The following is a 26,521-nucleotide window of genomic DNA, read 5'->3' on the forward strand; positions in this document are numbered from 1 at the left end:
CTACAAACGAAATCAGGTAGAAACAAGCCTCTCAACAAAAAGTGAAGCCTTCTTTGTTTTTGCGAAAAATGTGCAAAGGGGAATGCTTGCATAATTCATACAATTGATCAACTAATTGATATTCGGAAGTGTTAAGGAACATGTCAGTTGTTTTCGTATTCACGACATCCAGTTATGTCTCTGACATTACCCACCCGCCTTTTTTTGTTCTAGTGCTTATTACAATACAGATGGTAAATAATCTGATATCATCCCGTAAAAAAATAAACCATTGATTTTACAGCATACACAATTGATTCACAGTTAGATATATGGGTTACATTGCATTTTATTGTATCTTGACAAGATTTTTTTTCATCTCCAACGATTCAATATATTGTTCCTACGATTCTACAATTGAATTTATTGTACACGTGGCGTTTCAAACAATATCCAAACTGTACATTTTATTGTTTTCCCAGAAAGCATGTATGAGAAATCTTTATGATTTGAATTGTTACGATACTTAACAACCTATATATTCTATTGTAAAAAGCATTTTCACAATTGATTGAATAGTGTATAACAATACATTAAAATATTTTTCAATGGTCAAAGCAAAATTGTGGCAGCTTTTGTAACAACAAATCGTATTGTTTTTCTACAATATTTTTTATTCGGGATGGTCGTTACTATTATTTGAGTGCATAGTTGAAATGACCATGAGGAACAGGTTTTGGTTACTACAATATTTTTCTGAGTGTAGTTTCATAAATTTGTATTAAATCAGTACACGATGTGCACCCCTTGCAACACAAAACATCGCATGACTGTGCTGGCCATCAAGTGGCCGATAGCGAAAGCAATCAGCTGTCACTTTATAGGTTTAAAGGTTGAATAATTTCAGTCATCAGTCATCATCATTAGTCGTGTTTTGAACTTGCCGGATTTAGAAACCGTAACAATTTTGTATTGTTTTACTACTAACACCGATTTTCTGGGACTAATTTTGTTGTGTTGGGAGGAAAATTGGTTCGCCTACAGAATGGCAAACTTTGACATGGAAGAATTCAACGAAATCTTGGAAAAGTGCCGAGATCAATCGCTACAGAAGGAACAGGACGCTGTAAGTACATGCTAATAAAATTACTCCGTTGTAAAAATGACTCAAGTGTTACTCACCCTGTTTCATTGCAGATTTTACTGGAACCATTTGCATACATTCAGCAAATACCGGGTAAACAGTTCCGGTCCAAGATGGCATTAGCCTTCAATCACTGGTTAAACATACCGGCCGAGAAATTGGTTGCAATTGGAGAAATTGTGCAGATGATGCATAATTCTAGTCTACTGTGAGTATAGTCAAAACGTGGTTTACTATAATAATAACTGAAAGCACATTCAACGTGTTTTCTGGAATCAAATTTTAATTAGTATTTTTAAGGCGGGTCTGTTTCCAACACGTAATAATTGGAAGACTCAAATAGACTATCACGTTAATTTTCTTATATATTTTTCAATGAAATTAATCCGTTTCATTATCTTTTTCCAGAATCGACGATATTGAAGACAATTCTATTCTTCGTAGAGGAATTCCAGTGGCTCACAAGATTTACGGAATAGCAAGCACAATCAATGCCGGAAACTATGTGCTGGTTTTAGCCCTTGCCAAGGTTAATAAGTTAGGACACAATGACGTAAGCCGCCGAAAACCTCAAGTGTTAGGAGAATTCAAATGAATGTTTTTTTTTATTTCCTGCGACAGGCCCAACAGGTGGTAACGGAACAGCTACTGGAATTGCACCGAGGTCAAGGAATGGAAATTTACTGGCGTGACAATTTTATCTGTCCAACCGAGGCTGAGTACAAGCAGATGGTGATACGGAAAACCGGAGGGCTGTTTATGTTGGCCATTCGGTTGATGCAATTATTCAGTGATAACCAACAGGATTTTACCAAGCTCACCGCGATTTTAGGACTATCATTCCAAATACGGGACGACTATTGCAATCTTACGTCTAAATCCTACTCGGATAATAAGAGCTACTGCGAGGATCTTACGGAGGGAAAGTTCAGTTTTCCGGTGATACACGCTGTTCAACATCAAAAAGATCGACAAGTGTTGCGTAAGATTTTGGAGACCATTTTGCTTAGTAGAAGTGCTTCATATGATTTTCACCATTTCAGATATTCTGAGGCAACGAACGCAAGATGTTGAAGTCAAACGATATTGCGTTTCATTGCTGGAGAAACTAGGTAGTTTTAAATACACGGAAGAGGTGCTAGAAACTCTTGACAATGAGGCTAGAGAAGAGGTGTGTTTTATTCGAACAATTTGGGAGAAATTTAACTTTTATCCTGTTACAGATTGAACGCTTGGGATCCAATCCTATTATGCTAGCCCTGCTGGATGATCTGCTTAGCTGGAAAACAGATGATGCGTGCAAAGAAAAGTGAACTCCTTCCGCACATTTCATGACGGACACCTTGCTTTCAGTTTTATCTTCTTCTGTTGAGCATACACCTCCTAAAGTTGAAACATGCAAACGATGTATTATATTTTTGATATAATTTTGTTTCAGTTCGGAATGGAAAGACAACCTAGCATTTAGCGACGAGTAATTAGAAAAGACGAGCGGTTTCCTTAGGAATGTACCTATATTTTGTATGTGTGATTTTATCAAGTTTTTTTGCACCTTTTGAAAGACAGTTTCACCAAAGTAAGAATGAACGCAAAAACATTATAATAATGTTAAAATATCGACAAACTAGAAAAGACTGTTACCATTACCGGTAGCAATGATTTGTTAACTTTTTCTATAATTGGGTAATAAAGGACAAAATGACCGAGCCAAATTGGAATGCGAGAGGTTCATGGACGAGCGACTAATTTAAGATAATCTTTGTTATGGCAAAAAAAACTAGAAAAATAAGTAACTAAAAGATTGTACTGTGTCTTTGAGACGTGAGTCGATTGGAATAAACTGATTGTTCTCATGTACATTTTTGGTGGTTTAAAGCCTTCTGAAATAACTATTTTTGTGCACGTTATTTGTATGTCGCTTGAAAGCAAAAATATACACACTCGAGCAAGCAATAATATTGAATTTCATTCCCTTTTCACTCGTTTGATATGCAGTTCTTAGAATAGTTATTCTTTCTTTTTTGTCGTTTTCCCATTAGATATCCGAAACGCGAATCCAATACAAATCGAATATCGTGGGCATACGATTTTTAGACGAGCAACGATAAGATATTTCCCTTGAAAAAGACCATAACTAGTGGTCGAAACGTCGGGCAGTATATATTAAGCCGTTCTTATTTAACAGACCGCTTAAGGCGAAACCATAATTAATGCAAAACATTGAGCATGATATCCACATACCCACTTGTAAGCGGCGGGCAGATTTCCCCGCAGACGGCTATGTCTGCCAGCCATTTTTGTCGGCAAAAGTCTGGCAACAATTCAACAACCGTTTCCGGCAGATAATTTCGCCTAGCGGTTATTAACGGTTCTTTTCTGTCGGATTCTTGCCATACAAGATTGGCAGAACCGTTTTGAATCGGTTCTACATTTAAGTGTCTTGGTTTCATTTTTTCATTAAAAAGTACATATGAAAGACAATAAATTATTGCCCTTCATACATACTAATTATGGAAAATGTTATTGCCAATAACAGTGCTTTCTCACTACCAAACATACACATATTTCAATCTCATTTAACTCGTCTCAAGATTCGTTTTTTGTAAGTACATGCGGGATTGACGAATATCAAATGAAGTAGAATAAAAAAAAGAAAAAAGAAAGAGGAGGGAAATAAACAAGACACGTACGGCGAGATAATGACACAATTTCGCCTGAACAATTTTGACAGCAGCCGGAATGCAGCCAGTCTTCTGACGGTTGCAGAATTTCTCACAAGCGGGTCGTTGGTTCATACATTCATTAAATCTAGAAATAATAACAAAATCAACTGGCAGCCCCAGCAGCGTTTTATCTGTGTTTCAAATATAGAAAAAATAGAACGGCAGTGTATACCAGTTTTAAATTTGACAGTAGAACTGGTCGAATAAATAAAACTAAAACGGATTGCTGGGGATACGTTTGTTTCAGTTTCATTTACATTATAGACCACTCATATGAATCTTGCAGCTGCTGAATTTGCTCTTAAAATAATAATCATGTTATAGTTACGAGAAAAGTTATGTGAATATTTTCCAGCCTACTTTTCACGTAGGTTTTAAAGGACTGGCATTTAAAAACTATTTAATGCATAATCCAGTAAAAGCTACGCGTTTCATAGGTAAAATATAATGTACTGCTCATATCACATTTACCTATAAGTTCATATAAAATTTAGATACCAGAGAATTACTATTTTATATACTTGTTGAAGTCAAAAGGGAGATTTCAGTTTTGAATAAATCTACGAACTGAAAAATGCCATGAAAAATAAAAAAATTATTTCAGGAAATTAGCATAGAATTTTAACGGCTGAAAATAAAAAGCAACTAATAACGTCGTGGGATCTCGAATCGGCAAGCCTTCAGAAATCGTTTTGTTGTCACTGCCATCCAACCGAAGCTGAAGTCGAGATCCGAGAACTCCCACAACACTACCGATGCAGGTTGAGATTAGTGTCTCTAGCTTCATACAGATTCTGAGTTTATCGATGGAGCTACGGCCTGTTTGAAACATTCGACAGGAGCGGGCACACTTCCGGACTCACGCAGGCACTCGGTCCAGTCGAACACATGGAAACTTTCATACTGGAATGGTCCGGTCGATGTAGTACAACATTGTAAATAAATAACATTTCTCGCAAATATTAACACTACTCACACTTTGAGGGCCATTGTTCGCCATTTTCAAAACCGAGTTTTTCACACCGGAAATTCACGTAGATCGTTTGACGTTTGGTCAATTCACGTAAATCTTTTGTGATGACTCTATTCATTTCAGGGGATGTTCGTGTAAGATTCAATTTCGTCACGTAAAACATTCAATTTGACATTTGAAACCAGTGTACGTGATTTTTTCAAGTGAATCGAACGTGAATATTTATTTGAGTGTAAAGTAACATAGGAGGCGCTAAGTTGTTTTGAGTTTTGCTGTTCATGAAAGAACAACACTGAAAATGAAGTTTACCTACTTTTTTAGGAGAAATCACTCATTGTCGAGGTCTTCTACGAGGTCTGTTCAAAAAGTTCCCGGAATTTTTTAATTACGCGCGTCTGGAGAGTCCGGTGGTCAATTTTTTTTATTGTGTTGGTACATATGTCCCTAATGTATGGTGAAATTTTCAGCTGTATTCATTGTTTACATTCTGTCTTGTAGCGGCTGGTGTAGACGTGTTGTTCTGAGCTCGGCGATTTTTGTTTATTTAAACAATGGAAGAATTGAAGAGTCAAAGAATTTGTATTAAATTTTGCGTGAAAAATGAAATAAAGTGTAACCAAGTGTGCGAAATGTTACAGAGAGCCTACGGTGAGTCTGCTATGAAAAAAACAAGTGTTTACGAGTGGTATAAGCGTTTCCAAGATGGCCGCGAAGACGTTGAAGACGACGAACGCTCCGGTCGACCCAGCACGTCAATAATCGATGAAAATGTGGGAAAAGTGGAAAAAATGATTATGGATGATCGCCGAATCACTATTAGAGAAGTTGCTGATGAAGTTGGCATATCAGTTGGCTCATGCCATCATATTTTTTCAAATGTTTTGGGCATGAAACGAGTGGCAGCCAAATTCGTTCCAAAACTGCTGAATTTTGATCAAAAAAAAAAAAAATCAAAAAACAAGACTTTCATCATGCCCCAACCTCCTTATTCACCAGATATCGCTCCGTGTGATTTTTTCCTGTTCTCAAAGTTGAAGAGACCCATGAAAGGACAGCGTTTTTCATCGATTGAAGAGATAAAGGCAGAATCGCTGAGAGTGCTACAGAGCATTACAAAAAGTGACTATCAGGGGTGTTTCGAAGACTGGAAAAAACGCTGACATAAGTATATTATATCTAGGGGGGATTACTTTGAAGGGGACCATATAGATGTAGACGAATAAATAAATAATTTTTTAGAAAAATGAGAATTCCGGGTACTTTTTGAACAGACCTCGTATAAGCTACCCAGAATTAGGTCGTTATCTAGTCAAACTTTGACTTGATCGCTAAAAATGGCTTACTTACATTTACCCAAATTTTGAGGTCATCACTCATTGCTTAAAATCGGGGAGATGCACTTTAGTTGAGTTTGGGTAGGTTTTGACCCACAATTAGGTAGCGGCTGGTAAGAATGAAGAATTGCGGACACCATCTCCGTTTATAATTTGAAGAACTTTTAATCTTTTGTAAAATCGCATACGCATACGTCGTTCGATAGATTGCACTGAAAAGCTGTTTTAGATTGAGTATTGTTTTTTTATTCACCTATAATTGTTCAACATTTAATCCTAATTGTATAATTGTGTATTAAGAAAGTAGATGTTATTTCGCCGTAGGAGCTAAGTTTAACATTGGATTATATTGATCCATCATTCATTGTTTTGAACTCACTGTTTTGATTAAAGCCAAATTCAATTTGTTTGCCTATATATGCTCACAACAATTCCAACTGATTAACACATTTCATTTGTTTCTAATGGTTAGATGACTAGTCGAACTTCAAATCAACTATCTCGAGAAGAATTTTATTTTAACGACAGCGGAGTGTTTGGAAAACACATGGGGCGCATATATTTACTATTCCCCTATAATTTTCTGGAATTCGTTTAGAGAACCGTACGTTTCCGGATCTTCCTGTCGCTGACCGGCTTGCGGTGGTCGGGGTAGTGCCAAAGGAACAGGAAGTAACTCCGGCATCACAGAATGGTGTGTTATCAGTGCGCGTAGCGAGCTGAATTCCTTGGTGAAGCCCTGGAAAATGATTTAGGATATTATGAAGCGATTCAGTTTTCGTAACTACTGAAGCGACTTACCTTAATCTTATAACCTCGTATCGTTCTTAAAATTAGATAATGCGCTACTTTTGGTGCCGGTGGTGGTACTCTGAGAGACAGAGCGAAACAGCCTGGTTTCGTGGTGCTCTGGCGAACAAGGAATGCCCCCGGATTTTGCCTACAGAGAACCTCGAGTGAAATTTCCCTTGGTATGCCAGCCTGAAACCAGGGAGCCCCTTTCAGTTCGTACTGCTCTTTCAAGCTGAGACTGTCGTTGCGCAGAGGATTAGGCGGCGCAGTTCCGGTTTGTGGGCCTAGCGTGGCACTATGATTGTAACGAATCGTACCCTCCACGTTGGATTGGTTTGCCGTCAGTGCCCGTTGACAGGAATCTCCGAATTTGTTGAAAACGACTGCCGCTTCTACTGCCTCGGTGCATATGCCTTCGTTTACGTACCCATCGGATATGGTTTGTGAAGAACCCGAAGAATTTGATGTGGAAGAATTGTGAACCAGCGGTCGACTGTCCTCTGCCGTTCGAAGAATACCCATCGTTAGACGTTTAACCTGAAACGTTGAGTATTTAGTTAGCTAGTAGTTTGGTTGATCCGAAAAATCAGTCCGACTTACCAAGGGAGGTTTCTCTGCTAATCGCCGGCAACTGTTGAGCTCCGTTGGGGAGTTCTCCTCTTCGGAATTATTTGGTCTGGGTACATCTAGCAGGTTGTTGGTATGATGGAAGAATATTCCAGATCCAGATCCGCTTGATACTGGAACCCCGACGGTACTTCTTGTGACAGCCGTACTAACCGCTAGCCGAGGGTGATTGTTGGGAGTCGTTTCGATTTGATTGCTGTTTAGCGCGGTGCAGTTCATTTTCGTGGTATCAACGCATCACGAGGTTGTCTGAAAGGATTCAATAATTTGGGAGAACGATTAACGATTACCTCAACCAGGATGAAATCAATAAAACTTGATAATAATTGTACCATATATGACCAGATATTTTGTGAACAAGTGTGAAACAGTGTAAAGATTGAAGTTGGCTGTAAAATAAATAGAAAACTATCTCTTTTTTTCCTTCTCGATCTCCAGTGTTATGAACCATTCGATTCCACGATTCGAAAAACTATGGATTCTAGTCCCGTCAAAGTAATTTCTTTTTAGGAATTTGACCTTCTGCTTAAACAGAATTCGCAGTCGATTCAGAGGGTACACTAGGGTGGGACAAAATATTGATTTCAGCTCCCCCAAATTTTGCATGTTCCTTTTGGGCCCCATAACCACCATGCAAAATTTTAGCTTAATCGGTGAAACTATATTTTCGCGCCCGAGGTTTGCAGTTTGTATGGGATTGAGTATGGAGAAATTCACTTTTTACAACAAAAAAAATCGGCTTGAGCTCAACCTGTGAACTCTAAAATTCAGTGCATGTGTCATTTTTGTAAGAATTTTAACGAGGAAGAAAAGTTTCCAATACTACAACACAATCTGACATTTGTATAAAAAGTTATTAACACTCCGAATACCCAGGGGGTAAAAAGTTACGCGAACTACCAAGGGTACCATGAAAAGTGGTAACGCCAATTTTGACTGACTATATCTTAGCCATTTTTGGACCGATTCGAAAACTTTTTTTTACCATTAGAACGATAAATTCATTCGGAATAAAATCCATTTGAAACGATGGAAAACCGAATATTCTACTTAAAGTTATTATAAAAAGTTCCAACTAAAGTCTGTTGAAAAAAAAAGCGGGAACGCTTACTTTGGCTGGCCATATCTCAGTTGTTAAAAGTCCGATTTTTAAAATTTGGTTATCATTAGACAGATACCTCTATCGCAACATAAATGGAACAGAAAAATTTCCAATTACACTTTGTTAATGAAAGTTATGATCAAAAACGTAACCAAAAGTTCAAGCATAAATTATCGAAAACTTGGTATTTTCAACCTATCTTTAAATTCAAAGCGACGACATATGTATTTTTATATACCAATAAATTGCATTTGACATCAACTGTATGTTTTAGAAGGAATCAGTTTCAACTGTACTGAAAATGTCTCAAAAAAATTCGATATTTTCACAGAAATTTTCGATTATTAGAAGTATTCGAAGAATGCTAAATACAGCTAAGCATTTTGTGCACCAATCGATTGAATTTGATACCAGCTATGATCTACGGGAAAAAATAGTTTCAAATTTACTAGAGAAAATCCAAATATTAGATATTTCACAGAAATTTTAAAATTAAAATAAACCTGTTTGACACTTAGCATGAAATTCATATCAAACATTTAGGCATTGTTGATCATAAATCGATTGAATATTGCTTTAATTAAATTTTTTACAAGGAATATCTATCATATTTACTAAAAATCTCAAGAAATTTTACAGAAATTTATGAATCTTAGAATTTTTTGTGTGGCTTAACTAAACACGCATTCAAGAATGTTCGTCAGTTCGCTTTCACATTTCATCCAAGTCAGTCAATATAACAAAACCGCTTACGTTCGGGACGGAAGAACCCAAGTACAGTATTGTGTAGTGAACAATAGAACGGCCTCGAAATGAGTGAACCAAACGAACAAAAGCTACCGCCAACACGAAAGAATACAATTGTTGTTGACTTCAGGCAGTGCGAAATTCGACCTTCGATACGAGAACTTGAAGGTTAAGGTTAAGGTGAAATGTAGCGTCATAAAATGCGCGCAAAATTTTATCCGCTTCAGTTGAACAAACCATCGCACAAAGCATAACAAGAAAAACCAACACATAGAAACAAGAACTTTTCTCAATGATTGAGCGCAGTGGGCTTACCTCTCGTTATATTGGCTTGTAAAAAAGACTGGATGTAATGGATTTTTGAATCCTTTACACTTTGATTATATGCTATATTATATGAATCACGAGTAATGATGAATGACTAACATGAGGTTATATGTACAAGGTGAGATGAAAAAACTGCAACAAAGTAAAACGCCATAATTTTTTCATTTTTTTTTTAAATTTTATTGAATGAAAGCAAAAAATGTCGGAAATAACATCAAATTTGAGAATCGGTTTAGATTTGTTCGAATTGGCCACCTTTGGCACGAACTATGGCCTTCAAACGGCCAATGAAACCATCACACGCTGCCCGAAAGTGGCTCTGCGGTATTTTGTCCCATTCTCGGCGAAGCGCTTGCTTGAGATGATCGACACTTTGGTATTTTTTAGTGCCAACCTTGCTTTCCAAAATACCCCAGGCACAATAGTCCAACGGATTGGCATCCGGAGATTTTGGTGGCCATTGTGCGGTGGAAATGAAGCGAGGAACCTCATTTCTTAACCATTCTTGGGTGGCGCGTGCTGAGTGCGATGGTGCTGAGTCCTGTTGGAATGTCCAAGGTCTGCGGCCGAAATGTTTGCGTGCCCAGGGCTTCAGAACTCCCTCCAAAATATTTTCGCGATAGATTTGCGCATTTATTTTGACCCCACGGTCGATGAATACGAGCGGCGAGCGACCATCGGCTGTTATGGCGGCCCACACCATCACCATGGCCGGCTTTTGAGTTCTGGTGGCCAACCGAAGTTGCAAATTTTCAGCTGACCTCTCTGGCAAGTAAACACGATCATTTTGTTTGTTTACAAACTGCTGGATAACGAATGGTTTCTCATCGGAGAAAACCAAATTCGGCAGTTCACCACTTTCGGCCAAGCGAAGCAACTCTTTAGCTTTTTCGAGTCTAACTTTTTTTTGCGCATCAGTAAGATCTTGCACTTTTTGGAACTTCAATGGCTTTAGTCCAAGCTCATTTTTCAATATTTGTCGAATGGCATATTGCGATATGTTCAGCTCACGAGCCATTTTTCGGCCACTGCGACGCGGATTTCGTTCAATTCGCTTCTTCACTTTTCGAACCATTTCTGCCGATGTTGCTGTTTTTTTTCGTCCACTTCCTTGACGTCGGGCTACGCTACCAGTATCACGGTAACGAGCGATGGTACGAGACACAAAAGATTTATTCACTTTTAAATGCTGGAGGGCTCTAACGATAGCCACTTGTGGTTTTCCAGCCAAATGCAAAGCAATCACACTATCACACTTGAATTCCATCACAAATAACTTTTTTTCTGAAAAATTCCCACCAAAATGCTTTTGTGCGCTTGTAAATAATATAATGAGCTGTCACTAGAATAAATCTGACAGCTGTGGGACGAGCGGTTTAGAAATGACAGCAGTCTGAAGTTGGTTGCAGTTTTGTCGTGAATACGACTTACTTTACTATGGGGTGCCTTTTCAAAATTTACCCTCTGAGAGAGTGATAAGTTTTTGATCGTAAATATCTCTTGTTGTATCTAACGAATCAACATAATTTTTGCTACATGCCATCGGAAATATGATCACAATTTTATGATAAAATATTCAGTTGTGTAACATAATCTCAAATAATTCAAAATTAAACTTTTCTGAAATGTTTGGTATAAACGACTATCAAAGAGGCGCGTTTGCCTTGCTTGTATTTTTAAAGCTCATAGCTCAGTGATCTGTGAAAGGATTTATATAATCTAACTACCAATAGAATCGAAATTGTTCAACTTAAACGTGTATAGCTAAAGGATTGAAATATTTCAATAATACACTATTGAAAAACCTGTCTCATTTGACCCATGTCACCACCAGCCAATCAGAACGCGTTCTGAGGAAGAGATCAAAATATCTGCTGCTGTACAACAAATCATTCGAGAAAAATGTTCCGAAAAATGTTGAATATCGTAGTGAGTTCCTCAATTTGGTCCTTCTGAATGCTAGAAACGAATCCCTACAGCATATTAATAGTTTCTTTCAATAAATTATGCAAATCCGAAATGAAATAATCGACATTGAAATTCTATATGCGGCTAATTTCATAGCCGTTAGGACCGCCCGTTAGTGAAAAAGCTACAAACGAAATCAGGTAAAAACAAGCCTCTCAACAAAAATTGGATCAGTTTGGATTCTATCGCCACTGCGAGCAGATGTATTTTGTGTCGTTTGCAAAGCTAGTTTCGCTTCCGACAAGAGCGATTTCGTAACAGCTGCGTCATTTGCATTGGTGAAAAAGCAACGGTGGAGAGCATCACACAAAATCAGCCGTTCTAATGGCTCTAAAAGTTTTCTAAAGAACTATTAGGATTTCTTGCTCGCCAATCGAAGGGAAATATCCTCAGTTTAGTGCAAATCTAGAACTGTTTGATTTTATTTTTGCACTTTTCGCACAGTAATCTAGATCAAGTGAAGCCTTCTTTGTTTTTGCGAAAAATGTGGAAAATACTTGCATAATTCATACAATTGATCGACTAATTGATATTCGGAAGTGTTAGGGAACATGTCAGTTGTTTTCGTATTCACGACATCCAGTTATGTCTCTGACATTACCCACCGCCTCTCTGTATTTTTTCATCTCACCTTGTATATGTATTGACTAACTTGCTAACCATGTATATGCCTGAGTTTAGTAGCAAGCATGGATTCTCCTTCAAAAGAACGATTGAAGACAAGAGAACATTCCAAGTATTTTCGATATCTTTGCCAGTCGTTCACCAGGCCCTTTCCCCCGATGAGATAGAATTGACGTGAAAGTATTCACCATTAACTTTTTTTCGGAAGCGACTTTCGGAATTATATAGCATGATGAGTTTAGAAATGTCTGTTTCAACAATAACGAACAGAAGACCAAACAGCCTCTGGCCTGCGGTGCCAGAAATCATCAATAGTTTAATAATTCCTTAGATTACATTATTGGAATACATTCCAATAATAACTTCTATTCATCATACCATACAGTTAAAATTATTTAGTGAATCTTTTCTCAAGCACATATTTGGGGCACGAAATTGAATATAAAGTTTTTTCGTGGTTCCTTATTATTCAATCGATTTTGAAAGCAAAATCAAGCGTTGATTCATTGTATTCATAATAATTGAAAAAATAATGAATTCCAATAAGTTTTCCATGCTAACCGGCTCGAAGTTGATCCTCAATGTTTATCACTTTGTTTGTATATCAGGTAAATTAACGATAATACTTGGATTGTATTCATTTCATTCAGTAGCCTGTCAAAATTAAAGTTTTAGTGTTGGTATAAAAATTGCTACAACCTAAAATAATACTTAATATTATATGATATTACACAGCCAAACATTATTGCTTCAGCAACATCAATGCATTGAGCTCAACAGAGTTAGACATTTTTAGCATTATAAATGACAGTTACTTTGAAAATAGACGACTTCTCACAATATCCATTTTATTGTATTCAACTCGTTTTCATTTCAACACAAAACCCAATGCTACATAAATTCGCGTCATTATTTGATATGTAATTTGTGCTCACGAAAAAATGCCACCGTGCCCACCGTGCATTTCTCACACCACCTCAATACGAAACAGCAGCGCGTAAACAATAAAAAAAAAATGCGGGAAAGTTTAAGTAAACATTTTCAAATATCGGTTGTTTTGGCTAAAATTTTATAATTTTGAGTTTCAATATCAAATTCTTTGTGACATTCTGCTACAAACACTACTTTCCAGTTCTAAAACCATCCCCGTGGAACGGAACAGTAACCGTTTGTGCATTTCAAAAACCAATTACGGCTCGGCAAACCAAAATTCGAAAATTCTAAGAATACTTAGTTGTGATAAATTTAATTTCAAAAACTTTAGTGTTTTTGGTTTTTCGAAAATCGGTCTAGTTTTTGAATAATTGAACAAAAACGCGATTCGCGCATTCCGCTACATTTCACCTTAAGGAGCAAATGCATCTTGACATTAAACGTGTGCATTTACTCCAATGCAACAAGACCAATAATGTTGTTTACATCCAGTTTTATAAAGAGTTGGATGCAATTCAATTCGCAAAAGACAATAATAATGTGCATTATGTGGATCACGAGAACATTAAGTACAACATTCCAGTATATATGGAAGATAGTGCTATAGAAGTGCGTGTGCATGATCTTCCCTCAGGCGTCACCGATTCTTATATTAGCAAAACTATGTTCAAATACGGAGAGATTCTCTCTTTCGAAAAAGAAAAGTGGAAGAACTTTTTCCTCTGTATTCTAAATGGCGTACGTTTGTTACGCATGCGCTTGAAGAGGCCTATACATTCTTATGTGACTTTCGGTCAGAATACAAGAATTCCGTGCAAATCACTTGTTACCTATGACAATCAGATGGCCACATGTCAATATTGCCAAAAAGCTGTTCACTACGGTAAGCCATGTGATAAACCGGACAAGGAGACAACTATACCAAAGGACAACGGTGCTTCCTTCACACCAACCCCAAGCAACCCCATCACACCTGTGACAGCCACCAACAACAATGAAGCCACCAACCCTTCAACGAATCCATCATCATCCCCTATAGAACAAAGTACACCAGCTGCAGTTAACAACTTACCCTCCAACCGACCAGCAACTGCAACCAATGTACAACAAGGCGCATCTACAGCAACTCTCAACGAGCCCAAGACTACGATCAACAAGGACAACGAAAAGAAAACGGAAATCACACACAACACCGACGATGAAGCAATGGATGATGAGATAAGCCGCGGACGAAATGACCCCCGATCCTCGTTGGATGGAAATGAAAACTCATCTCCCCCTAGAAAAAGGGTGACAACGAGATCCAATAGCAAAAAAAAATTAAGTAACAAAATTGTAAGCCCATCGGCCACGTAAAGCTTTTACGCGAAAAAGCCAGAATAAAAATTTTATTATAAAAAAAAGAATGTTCGTGGATCAACTGACTAAATTTTCTTTTCAGCTACAATTAATTAAGTAAAATAGAGTAATCAGAAGTGGAACATTGAAAATATCTGATAACTGGAAGGAAAAAGAAACTCCTAAACGATGAAAAAAAATCATCATTTTCACGATTTTTTTTCCAGAATTATCGTTCAACAAAGTAAATTCAAATGTTTTGCATGATAAAAAACATCATTCGAACAACTTTTTGTAATGTTTTCGTGGAAAAATATTGAGAAATAGGTCGGTTAAGAGGTAGTTTTGAGGACGCTTTTCAAAAATCATGATTTGCGGCAAGGATGGTTTTTATCGTATCAAAGAACGCACACTAGCAACTCTTCACACGATTGAATCAGTGCCATCAAAGAGAGACCGATATCATCGCAGCAACAAAAACCCGGCATGGCTCATTTAACATAGAATCGACACCAGTGCGAGAGCGAATTTCTCTCGATGACATTTCTGAGAATCAAAGGTTAGCACGCTGCTGTGGGGATCCTCTCTGAAGCAACAAACGGTCGCTTATTCTTCTTTCGCGATCCGATTCTATACAGGCAGTTGATAATTGCGATAGAATCATTTTACTATTACCGCTAATTCTAACTATGTGCATATAACCTTTGTATAAGTTGTGTCTATAAAAATGTCTGTGAATGCTCCACACAAGGGTTTTGAAATATTGGAACCTAGTATGAGAATCATCAAGTTGAATCATCGATTCGATTTTCTGCGATAATCATCAACTTGCGATTCTCTCTTGGGAAATTCCACACAGCAACGATCATTATCAGACTGTAAATTTTTTTCTTCAAGGGCGTGAAATACTCAGAGTATGAAGTGGAGCGAAGAGATGTAGCAAAACTCTCTCACGGCTCATGCATTGAGAGACTCGAGTTCTTGTAGCATCTTCTACCGGATTGACAATGTTGTATACAATATAGCCGCTTCTGTCAAATTTTCGGCAATCACCAACACTGATTTATTTATTTATTTATTTATTTCGTCAAGCAAATGTAGACTACATATAAATTGTTTACAATGTTCACTTACATACTACGCATTATTTCTACGACAAAGCTGAGATTTGATTTGATTTTTGGACATAGTAAGGTCAAGATGTTCGCAGTATTGATTGTAATGGCGCATTATTCGATTGACTGGACTGTATTTTGCATAATTTGTTCTAGCTTGTTTTTCTAAAAATAATTTCCTGGAACGTAATTGACGGCTAGGTATATAAAAATTTAATTGCGATAATAATGGAGCTGATTGAATGCGTTGAGAAATAATGTCGCTGATAAAATAAAGCATTGCAAAGTCGCGGCGTTCTTTAAGTGTTTGTATATTGATGAGCATGCAGCGTGCTTCATATGATGGTAGAGGAAATGCTGTCCAGTTTAATTTACGAAGTGCATATAAAAGAAATTGTTTTTGATTAGATTCGATGCGTTCTTCGTGAATAATATTGTATGGATTCCATACTAGGCTGCAATATTCCAAAATAGGTCTGACATATGTTGTGTATAATAATTTAATTGTGTATGGGTCCTGAAAGTTATGACTGAAGCGTTTAATAAAGCCCAGCATGCTATTAGCTTTATTGATTATGGTATTGTAGTGTTCCACAAAAGTGAGCTTGGAGTCTAAGATTACGCCTAAATCTCTTACAATTTTACATTTTTCTACAAGTTGATTTCCTAGATGTATGTTTATAGGTATAGTTTCATTTTTCCTACTGAAAGTTATTGAGTTACATTTTTTTACATTGAGTTGGAGTAGACTTTTGCAGCACCAAATGTGGAATAGATTGATTTCGTTCTGGAATATTACAGCGTCGTTAATATTTTTAATTTCCATGAAGAGTTTCATGTCGTCTGCATATATAAGCACTTTCAGATTTTTGAGTATGAAGGAAATGTCGTTTATATGTAAAATGAAAAGGAGAGGCCCTAAGTGAGAACCCTGAGGTACGCCAGAAGTTATATTAATTGGTTCAGACAGAATGTTTCGGAAGCCTGTACTACCTGTACACGATTCTTTAAGTATGATTTGAGCCATTCCAGAAGAGTATGTTTTATGTCATATTTTTGTAGTTTGTGTAGAAGTAATGGTATGTCAATACGGTCGAAGGCTTTGCTAAAGTCAGTGTAAAGAGTTTCTACGTAGTTTCCGGCGTCCATTGCATTCAGAGTGAATGTCATAAATTCTAAGAGATTTGTTGTAGTTGAGCGGCCTTTAAAAAAGCCATGTTGTTCGTTTGTTATTACATTTTTAAGTTGATGAAAAAGTTTTTCATTTACAATTTTTTCAAATAATTTTGGAATGCATGAGATAATGGCTATTCCACGGTAGTTCCGAATGTTAGATTTTGCACCAGATTTAAATATTGGTACAAGAAAGGAAGATTTCCATGCTTTAGGAAAAGTACATTTATTAAGTGATAGGTTAAAAAGTAGTTGTAGTGGTAGTGTAAGTTCTTCAGCAAGATTTTTTAAAAATATTGGTGGTATACTGTCAGGTCCAGGCCCTTTTGAGGCGTCTAAGTTTTTCAGTGCTGTCAAAATGTCATGTTCTGATAGATAGTTTACAGAGATGGAGTTGGAAAATGCAGGTATGAAAGAGAAGTATTCACGGTCACGGTCAGTTTCTGAATAAGATGTATATACTTCTTGGAAAAAATTTTCAAAGTGATTGCAGATTTCTGTACTATTTTTCCCTACATGTTCGTCGAGGTGCATTTGAGATGGAAAATTGTTGCTTATTAGTTTAGTTTTTGTGTAGTTAAAAAAGTTCTTAGGGCAAGTCTTTATTTCGTTTTCAATTTTGCGGTTATATTCTTCATGTGCTGTGTTAATGGCTATTTTAAGTTGATTGCATAGATTTAAGTAATTTTGAAGATGAGCGTCACTTTTTTCTTGTTTGTAAGTTTTGTGTGTCCACTGTATCGCAGCGCAGACTAATCAGAAGTGAACAAATGAATGCAGCATAATTAGAGAAGAAGCTTTTCTAGACCCCAACGCTTCTGTTTGATTTTTTAATTTTTTTTTAAATGTTTGGTGCTTGTTCAAAGTGAAAACTACGATTTTTTACGAAAAAATCCGTTAAACTTCCCCAAAGAAAAAATAGCTGTTAAACTTCCCCAAAGTAACAAACAATGAAAAGAAAAACGTTGTGGTCTGGTTTTTTATATGTAGAAAGTGTGTGCAAAATTTGAAACAAATTGGTGCAGTAGTTTTTGAATAACGATGGACACGGAATTTCAAAACCTGCTTTCGATAAAAACGCGTTTAAAGTTTTTTCTCTATAAAATCAATGGAAACAATTTATTACTCAAGGGAGCCCGTAGGGTCTAACATTTAAAAATCATATTTTTTCTTTCATAATTTATTATAACGAAACATTTTAAGAATGATTTGTCAAGTTTTGAAGTCAATCGAAGTAGAAATCTTGGGCCTGTGTGCCGAGCTTTTGCTTCTTCGTAGAATGAGATAGCCATAGATCAAAGCTCATAACTTCCAGAATTTTGTTTCAAGAGGCTTGAAAATTTCACAGAAAATTCTTGAAATGTTTTACTAAAAGAAAATATAAAGAAAATAATAAATGATTTTTCAAGCGTGTTAGACTCTACCCGCCCCTTAAGTACTAAAACATGTATATTTACACGTTTGCTTGAAAGGCGGGGTATTTATATTTTTATATAGACGTATGTTATATTCATATCATTCTTGTGAAATTCAGTCATTTCACGGATTACATTCTTATGAATTGTGTCATACGTGAATTAGCATCACCTGTAAATTTCATAATTTTTTACTGTGCACGAAATGCAAAAACCAAGAGTTGTCGGCCTATAATTTCGGCCTCTTTTAACGAATAGCTTCGCGGAAATGACGCATAACACTCAAATAGTATTCCTTGTTGACACTTTTGTCAGTCGGAAGGAACACGGAAGACATCACACTTCGATAATCAGAGAAAACTGATGTTGATGGCCGTCCTGGACGTGGTTCGTCGTCAACGCGTTCTCGATCCTCTTTGAACAACTTGTATCAATCAAAAACACTTACTCGCGATATATGTACAAATGTCACCTAAGGCCTTTTGCAACATTCTAAACGTTTCTGCACCAGATGATTCCGCACACCAAGTTTAATGGATCTTCTTCGTTGAATAATTTCACTCATTGAAAAAATCGCCGATTGCACTTTAATTACTTCGGAATGACAGACGTATACTAAATACTAATGAATATTTTGACGTGATACGTGACGTTTGGTTTTGGTGAAGTTGAAGAGCTCATATCTTTTGGTATAAATTTGACTCCATTGATTCGGTGCCAGGATGCTAGTCAGGCCAACACAGAGTTGATATTTTTTGCTTCCTTATGAATGAATCTAAGAGACGATTCTTAAGGCACTTTTTTCATCACATCGGCAAATCGCCTGCCAAATCAGAAACTTCTTTGCAAATTTCGATAATCTCAACATCATCACTTTCGCTTTCGCATTGCCGTTTGTAATTGAATGTGTTAGTGACGGTGCAAATTATTTTAAGTTCCATCTTGATGAATCTTTTGGTAGGAAAGATTGAAAGTTTAATTAACTCTTAATGATTATCTGTGGCACTAAAAGCGCTTTGAATTGTCTGAGATGGTTTTCGTGTGTGTCTTGTTTCGGCACAGTTGCTCAGAAAATGGTAGGAAAGCGACAAAATTAAACTAGTTCTTTATGATTATCTTTAGCACTGAAAAGTGCTTTGAATGGGCCTTGCTGAACTTTTTGGCTGCCTTTCTACCGGTTTTCGGTGCCATCGTGCTGACGGTGTCTCGTACGTTCAAAGTAGCTGCTTTATCTTAAATGACACTATTTCTCACATCACATTTCGTTTTATACCTGCTACTGGCAGCGGTGTACGGACAGCCCCTTTGTCAAAATTCCTTTTCCTGTTCGCAGAACGGGAAACAGTGAGACGACAGGTCCTCGATGTTACTCTCGTGTGTCTTGTTTTGGGAACAGTTGCTCAGCAAATGGTAGGAAAAATGAGCCACTCAACTTTTATATGGATGCTCTTGTATAGATGCAGACATCTCGCGTTCTGATTGGCTAGTGCTGTCATGGGTTAAATCGAACAGGTTTTTCAATAGTGTACTATTGAAAAACTTCAATGTTGTTGCAATACACGTTCCAGTTGATAATTTTCGATTCTATTGGTAGTTAGATTATATAAATCCTTCCACAGATCACTGAGCTATGAGCTTTCAAAATACGAGAAAGTAAACGCGCCTTATGAATTATCCTCTTTGATACTCGTTTATACCAAACATTTCAGAAAAGTTTAATTTTTAACTATTTGAGATTATGTCACACAACTGAAAATTTTATCATAAAATTGTGTTCATATTTCCGATGCCATGTAGCAAGAATTATGTTGATTTATTAGATACAACAGGAGATGTTCACGATCAAAAACTTATCACTCTCTCAGAGGGTAAATTTTGAAAAGGCACCCCATAGTAAAGTAAGTCGTATTGACGACAAAATACTTGCCAGGAAGTTGACGGAAGTTGGTCTTAACGTAAGTTTCGTAAACCATCACGATGTGACATGAGGTGGAGGGAAACTTCATGTAAAGGGAATCGAACCTAAATGGGTTGCGTGAAAGGCAGCCCTTGACCCTTAACTTTCGAATGCAACATGAATTTGGAACTGAAAATCGAATGTCAAATAACGGCCAATGACCGAAGCAAATCTAATTATGAAACGCCAAAAATTTCACTCACAGATTCTCACGAAACATAGTGAAAGAAGAAGTCCGCAGAACATCCGACACACATATTACATTGACCATGTAACAAATGCCGATAACGACTCATTCGATATCTTTGACAGTCCGTCTCTCCTTCGCTCCGTTGGTTCGGTTGACACTTTCGTTAATGTGATTAAGGACATTCGAAGCGGGGAAAATAAAATCAAGTGTCTGTCAGTCGTCAGTGGAAGGATAGTGCGTATTGAATTTCATTCTACTTGAGCGAAGACACTTTTCCACATGATGCACTGGAAAATCAATACCATAACTTCTAGAAAAACCTTGAAAAGGAGAGGGAAAACGAACGACTGCAGATAAAATTGAAATGTCGTATTCGGAAAATTACCTCGACGAATGTTGTAAGTCGTTTCCGTAATTTGCCTAATTACTGATACTTTCCCCCTACTGGTAAACGACAAGTGTCACAAAGATGAGAAACATCATGATGCTTTACCATGCTAATGTCCTGCCTCTACCGACTGCTCCGAGCAACGTCTGCTCTGTCGTCTGGAAGGTAAATTGAATCGTTGCTTAATTGTGGTGTGGTAAAATTCATTCATAGTTTTACCATTTCAGCACTTCTAAGCTTGAGATTTTGTGCCTTAATGGAAGCGCACTTATCATAAACAGATTTGTTTGGTTGTTTTATTAGAAACTTTAACGATCTATTGCCATTCGTAGTACAAATAGATTAGTTTAACAAGGAATTTATATTTATTTTCATATACTAGAAGTTTTATATATCCTGAAAAAATTCATTCAAACTCTAAAAGCACGAAAAACTTCGTTCCATTATGGCGTAAGACCGTTAATGTCAAAAGTAAGATCAAAACTCATTTGCTGCAACAGTAGCATGATCATCCAAGGCAAGGATGCTGATAGATAGCAACACAGTAGTTTATCCGCTCCTCCTGTAGATAGCAAACATGGGTAGAGTCCAGCCATCACCAATGGAACAAAAGCTCAATGTTATACCAATCTTTTGACCAAAACCAGTGCGCGTCGATGATACTCTTCTTTCGGACCGGATGACGATGTGCCAGCTACAACCCCTACCCTATGATGCTACCCGGACATGGAAAACTCGTTGTCGTTGTATTTTTGGGTTAGATGTTTTCCAAAACTACGGGCGGGATGCTGATGAAGCGGGATTGGAATCACATTAATTTGATAATAAATTCATTTATCTGTTTTGTGAACTGAGTTCCTACAGGTGTAGTTTTTGTTAGGATGTCGAGCTTTGTTCGTGAATTATTTCTTCTCAACTCGATCTCGTTTCGTTTGTCATCTTCAGTTGAGTTGAGCAAATCCATTTTTATTTTTCGTGTTGACTCAGTTTTTTCATTAGCATTCTTAATGATCAAAAAGGACAATTTGCATCATCCGTCCTCAATTTTGACTCTAATCTTACTCCGAGAAGAACCAAAGCAAACTTTCCTTGGAAATTGTTCAAATTGGTTGGTTCGATTGATTTGGTGTTCCAGTAATGTTTTAGTTTAGGTAATTTTTGGGCCTGAATGAAAAAGTATACACTGTAAAAAGCTGTGGCATTTTAATTTTGTTTCAAAAAAAGAAATTAAAATGTCGTATTTTGTATCGTTTTCTAATTTTTCTATATAAGCCAGCTTTCGTAAAATCGTCCAGAAAGAATGACTGTTTGAATTTTTCTTCAAAAATTGATAATTTGGTTCTCTTTTAGTTATTTAAAAAAAAGAAATAAATAAAAAAAAGGTGGGACGGTAATGTCAGAGACATAGCTGTATGACGTGAATACGAATAAAACTGACATGCTTTTTCCACAAATCCAAATATTGTACTAGTTGATTGATTGAGGGGATTTTTTCGAATTGTCAATGCGTCACTTGCGTAATTGTAACGGTACAATTATAAGGCGGAGCACACGAGAGCAAAAAATTACGGGATTTTGTATGGAACAAGACCAATTAATTCAAACTTATTCATAAATTGAAATACTGTTAACACCAATTAATTCAAACCTGCTCATAAATACATACTGTTTTTAACGCTTGTATGTACTGTATTCGAAAAAGTTCTGTATTTTTCCCATTAAAATGTACTGTATTTTTTATATCAAAAGATTATTGATTATCAAATTCGGGAACGTAAGTGGAGGTGGGTCGGACACTCGCTTCGAAAGAGCGGAAACGAAATCTGCAAGCAAGCGTTCAACTGGAATCCAGCCGGACATCGCAGCAGAGGTAGACCTAGGGGCTCATGGCGGCGGAGCCTGAATAAGGACTTTAAGCGAGTCAATCAGAATTTGACCTGGGCCCAGGTCAAGGCGAAAAAAGATTAATACAGAATTTTAAAACTTTAACGCATCGAATTTCAATTCGCCGCAATACAAAACGTCAGAAAGAACAGTGACATTACGTAGCGAATATAATTAGGGAAACCCGGGGCGGGCCACAATTTTCACATGCGTTAAGTATTTCTCCGAACCAGACCGTGAATTTGATGATGAGTGGAACGTCTTTTAATCAGTTAACTCAAAGGCAATTGCTAACGCCACTTAACGGTTCAACATAAACCGCTGAGCAGACGTAAAGTTAATGCTGTTTTCAAAACTCTTATTGTGCCGAAGTGCCATTTCACCTTCAATAGCATCACATTTGGCTAAATTATCGGCTCTTTCATTGCCTGTAATGGAGCAATGAACCGGGATCCAGATCACTAATTTGATAACAATTATGCAATATGTCGTCCAGGTACTGTTTTATTTTTCCCAAGAAAAACGGCTTCAATTGCGCTATCTGAGAAGAGAAAACAATGGTTTGGAGATAATGAGACGATTACACTCAAGCTATAATGAACTGCTACTAGTTCTGCTATATAAACAGATACAAGTTCTTGAAGCCTAAATGAGACCGTAATATTATTTTTCAACATCCCAAACCCTGTTGCCTCTCAAATTCGTTATCCGTCCGTGTAGAACCTTTTCTCAGAGTCGATATGCCTGAACTTAGTTGAAAATATTTTTGTGTTTTCCATCGAGCATAGGTAATCCACGCACATCACGCTGCATGGATGTGTCGAAAAATAACGTTGAGTCAGGAACATTTAGGAGGCTGACATGGATGGGAATATATCTTGAAGGGTTGATTTCCTTTGACATATGATTAAAATATGCTATCATGAATCTTGTTTCATATACTATTATTACTAATGTACTATGTAGTACCTCACATCTTATTAGAAGGCGAGATTAGATCTCCCGGATGAGCACCCCACCAAGAAAATGTTATTGTTCGAAGAAAATTTACTCTTTGTTAGCATTTTGTTATCAGATACCTTAAGTGTCCTCTCTCCATGTGCATTTGAAATCAAACCACACCCAGAAGTATTTGAAAGTCAAAACCTGTGCGATCATTCTTCCCATCATATGAAGCTGAAGCTGCACGGGATCATGCTTTCTTGAAAAGACTATCAGCTCTGATGAACAGCCCAAACAGACAAGTTATCTAAGGTATCTTGCAATGGTTTTTGCAGATCAACAGCTTTGGGTCCAGTAACTGAAACCACGCCATCATCTGCCAATTGTCTTAGTGTACATGGGGTTACTAGACAGCTGTCAATGTCATTCACGTAAAAAATATAGATGAGCGGACTGAGGCATGAGCCTTGCGGAAGACCCATGTAGCTAATTCTAAATATTGCCAAAGCGCTATTTGAAAAAATGCATGCGCTTCTCTGACAAAAGGTTGTGCAAATCAGTGTTGGTGATTGCCGAAAATTTGACAGAAGCGGCTATATTGCTATCTATATTGTATACAACATTTTCAATCCGGTAGAAGATGCTACAAGAACTCGAGTCTCTCAATGCATGAACCGTGAGAGAATTTTGCTACATTTCTTCGCTCCACTTCATACTCTGAGTATTTCACGCCCTTAAAAAAAATCTACAGTCTGATAATAATCGTTGCTGTGTGGAATTTCCCAAGAAAGAATTGCAAGTTGATAATTATCGCAGAAAATCGAATCGATGATTCAACTTGATGGTTCTCATACTAGGTTGCAATATTTTAAAACCCTTGTGTGGAGCATTCACAGACATTTTCTTGGACACAACTTATACAAAGGTCATATGCACATAGTTAGAATAAGCGGCAATAGTAAAACGATTCTATCGCAATTATCAACTGCCTGTATAGAATCGGATCGCGAAACGAGAATAAGCGACCGTTTGTTGCTTCAGAGAGGATCCCCATAGCAGCGTGCTAACCTTTGATTCTCAGAAATGTCATCGAGAGAATTTCGCTCTCGCAATGGTGTCGATTCAATGTTTAATGAGCCATGCCGGGTTTTTGTTGTTGCGATGATATCCGTCTCTCTTTGATGGCACTGATTCAATCGTGTGAAGAGTTGCCAGTGAGCGTTCTTTGATACGACAAAAGTCATCCTTGGTGCAAATAATTATTTATATCCACTGGAAGTCCATGTTGGTGGAGCTTGTCTGAAAAAGCATCAATGGAAACTGCACCACAGGCTTCTTATACGGATGTCATTTGTTATTTTTGAGCAAAGGCAATTTGGATGTCTGACGAAAGTAATGCAAGGAAATCATTCGTCCCTTTATTTCTACGGAAGATAAACTGAATATCTGACTACAAGCCGTTCGTCTCGACGCAAGTCTCTAGACGCCGAAGAATAATTTTTTCGAACAATTTTCTGATGCTGGACAACATGCAATGGGTCTGATGAGTTGTGATAGGAAGCTGGTTTCCCCGACTTTTGTATGGCGATAACTTTCACTTGCCTCCAGTCAGGGGGAACAATATTTTTCTCTAGAAACTTGTTGAACAATTCCAACAAACGTCTTTTTGCGAGATCGGGCAGATTCTTCACCTAGTTCAATTTAATTCTGTCCAACCCAGGAGCGTTATTGTTATAAGACAAGAGTGCTTTGTTAAATTCTATAATTGAAAAGGGGCTATCAATGGAACCATTATTTGGAGTAGACTCCCGAATAATGCTCTGCGTAGGAACAGAATCTGGACAAACTTTACTAGCAAAGTCAAATATCCATCTCATTCGTCATTCGTCTGGCCGTGTTCCCAAGAGTGCTCATTGAGGCTTCTCTAGTCAAACTTTCGGCAGAATGTCTCCAATAGCTACATTTCTTGGCCCGAAAAACCAAGAATTTTTCAAAATTCTGAGGAATTCCTCTTTCTCGTTTTAAAAATGTCTTGCAAGCATTTTGTTCCGCGTGTTTAGCATCTGAACATTCTTTGTCCCACCATAGGTTTGGAGGCCTTCTGTTAGTCGTCGGATCAACAAATCGTTTTGTTTGGGCTTGTCCTGCGGTCTCAAGCAACGAACAAACGAGAAAGTCATATTCCCTCAGCAGGGGGAGTAACGTGAACTTTTCACTGTAAGGTGAACGATTATCTTTTGCTAACGACCTAAAGTTATTCCAAATTATCACGACTCTGGAAGATGGCGTTTTTCTTCAGAGTGAACTTGAAATTTTCTCGGAGTGGTGTGAAATTAATAAAATGACGCTAAATATCAGCAAAGGCTCGATTCACACGAAAAAAAACACCAATACGTTTCAATTATTGTCTTGGAGGATCAGTGATAGATAGAGTCCATTGTGTCAAAGATCTTGGCGTTCTTCTCGACGAACAACTGAATTACAAGCAGTATATTTCGTATATTGTGGCAAAGGCTTCTCATTGTTTAGGATTTGTCATGAGAACCGCTAAGCACCTTTGTGTCCTGCTAGTGACGTCTTATCAACTTGGTGTATTTGTAAAATGACTGAATGCCTCGAAAATGTTTTTGGTGGATTTTGTTGGTATTTACGGAAAACTTAGCTTCATACCACTATTCTAATTGCGTGCTGGATTGAAATGGGTCTAATTCGGAATTGCAACCATTCTAATCCGCTAAATAAGATAAAATAGAAAATAATGGATGCAAATGAAGAAGTGCATAGAAAAGAGAAAAATACCGAATACGATTGTACAAGCTCTTATGAATGGCGAGGAGTGAGAGTGT

General features: G+C 37.3%; 2 protein-coding genes across 3 annotated transcripts in view; one reads left to right on the plus strand and one right to left on the minus strand.

The window, feature by feature from the left end:
- The first annotated feature begins 895 nt into the window (after positions 1 to 895).
- On the plus strand, positions 896 to 2,980 carry LOC131438002 (terpene synthase). The gene is made up of 6 exons (XM_058607733.1): positions 896 to 1,105; positions 1,177 to 1,331; positions 1,532 to 1,676; positions 1,745 to 2,105; positions 2,167 to 2,294; positions 2,347 to 2,980. The coding sequence occupies exons 1-6, from the start codon at positions 1,025 to 1,027 to the stop codon at positions 2,434 to 2,436; spliced, it is 960 nt and encodes a 319-aa protein (XP_058463716.1). The 5' UTR covers positions 896 to 1,024; the 3' UTR covers positions 2,437 to 2,980.
- A 3,396-nt stretch (positions 2,981 to 6,376) lies between these two features.
- LOC131435811 (EGFR adapter protein-like) overlaps positions 6,377 to 26,521 on the minus strand; it is a 150,317-nt gene continuing 130,172 nt past the window's right edge. For both annotated transcript variants that reach the window (XM_058604024.1, XM_058604025.1), the window contains 3 exons: positions 7,546 to 7,821; positions 6,955 to 7,482; positions 6,377 to 6,892 (listed from right to left, as the gene is read on the minus strand). In XM_058604024.1, the coding sequence (XP_058460007.1) occupies positions 6,719 to 6,892; positions 6,955 to 7,482; positions 7,546 to 7,791 (948 nt within the window). In that variant the 5' untranslated portion in view covers positions 7,792 to 7,821 and the 3' untranslated portion in view covers positions 6,377 to 6,718. The remainder of the gene's footprint in view (positions 6,893 to 6,954; positions 7,483 to 7,545; positions 7,822 to 26,521) is intronic.

This window comes from Malaya genurostris, chromosome 3 (assembly GCF_030247185.1).
Source record: "Malaya genurostris strain Urasoe2022 chromosome 3, Malgen_1.1, whole genome shotgun sequence".
Lineage (NCBI taxonomy): Eukaryota > Metazoa > Arthropoda > Insecta > Diptera > Culicidae > Malaya > Malaya genurostris.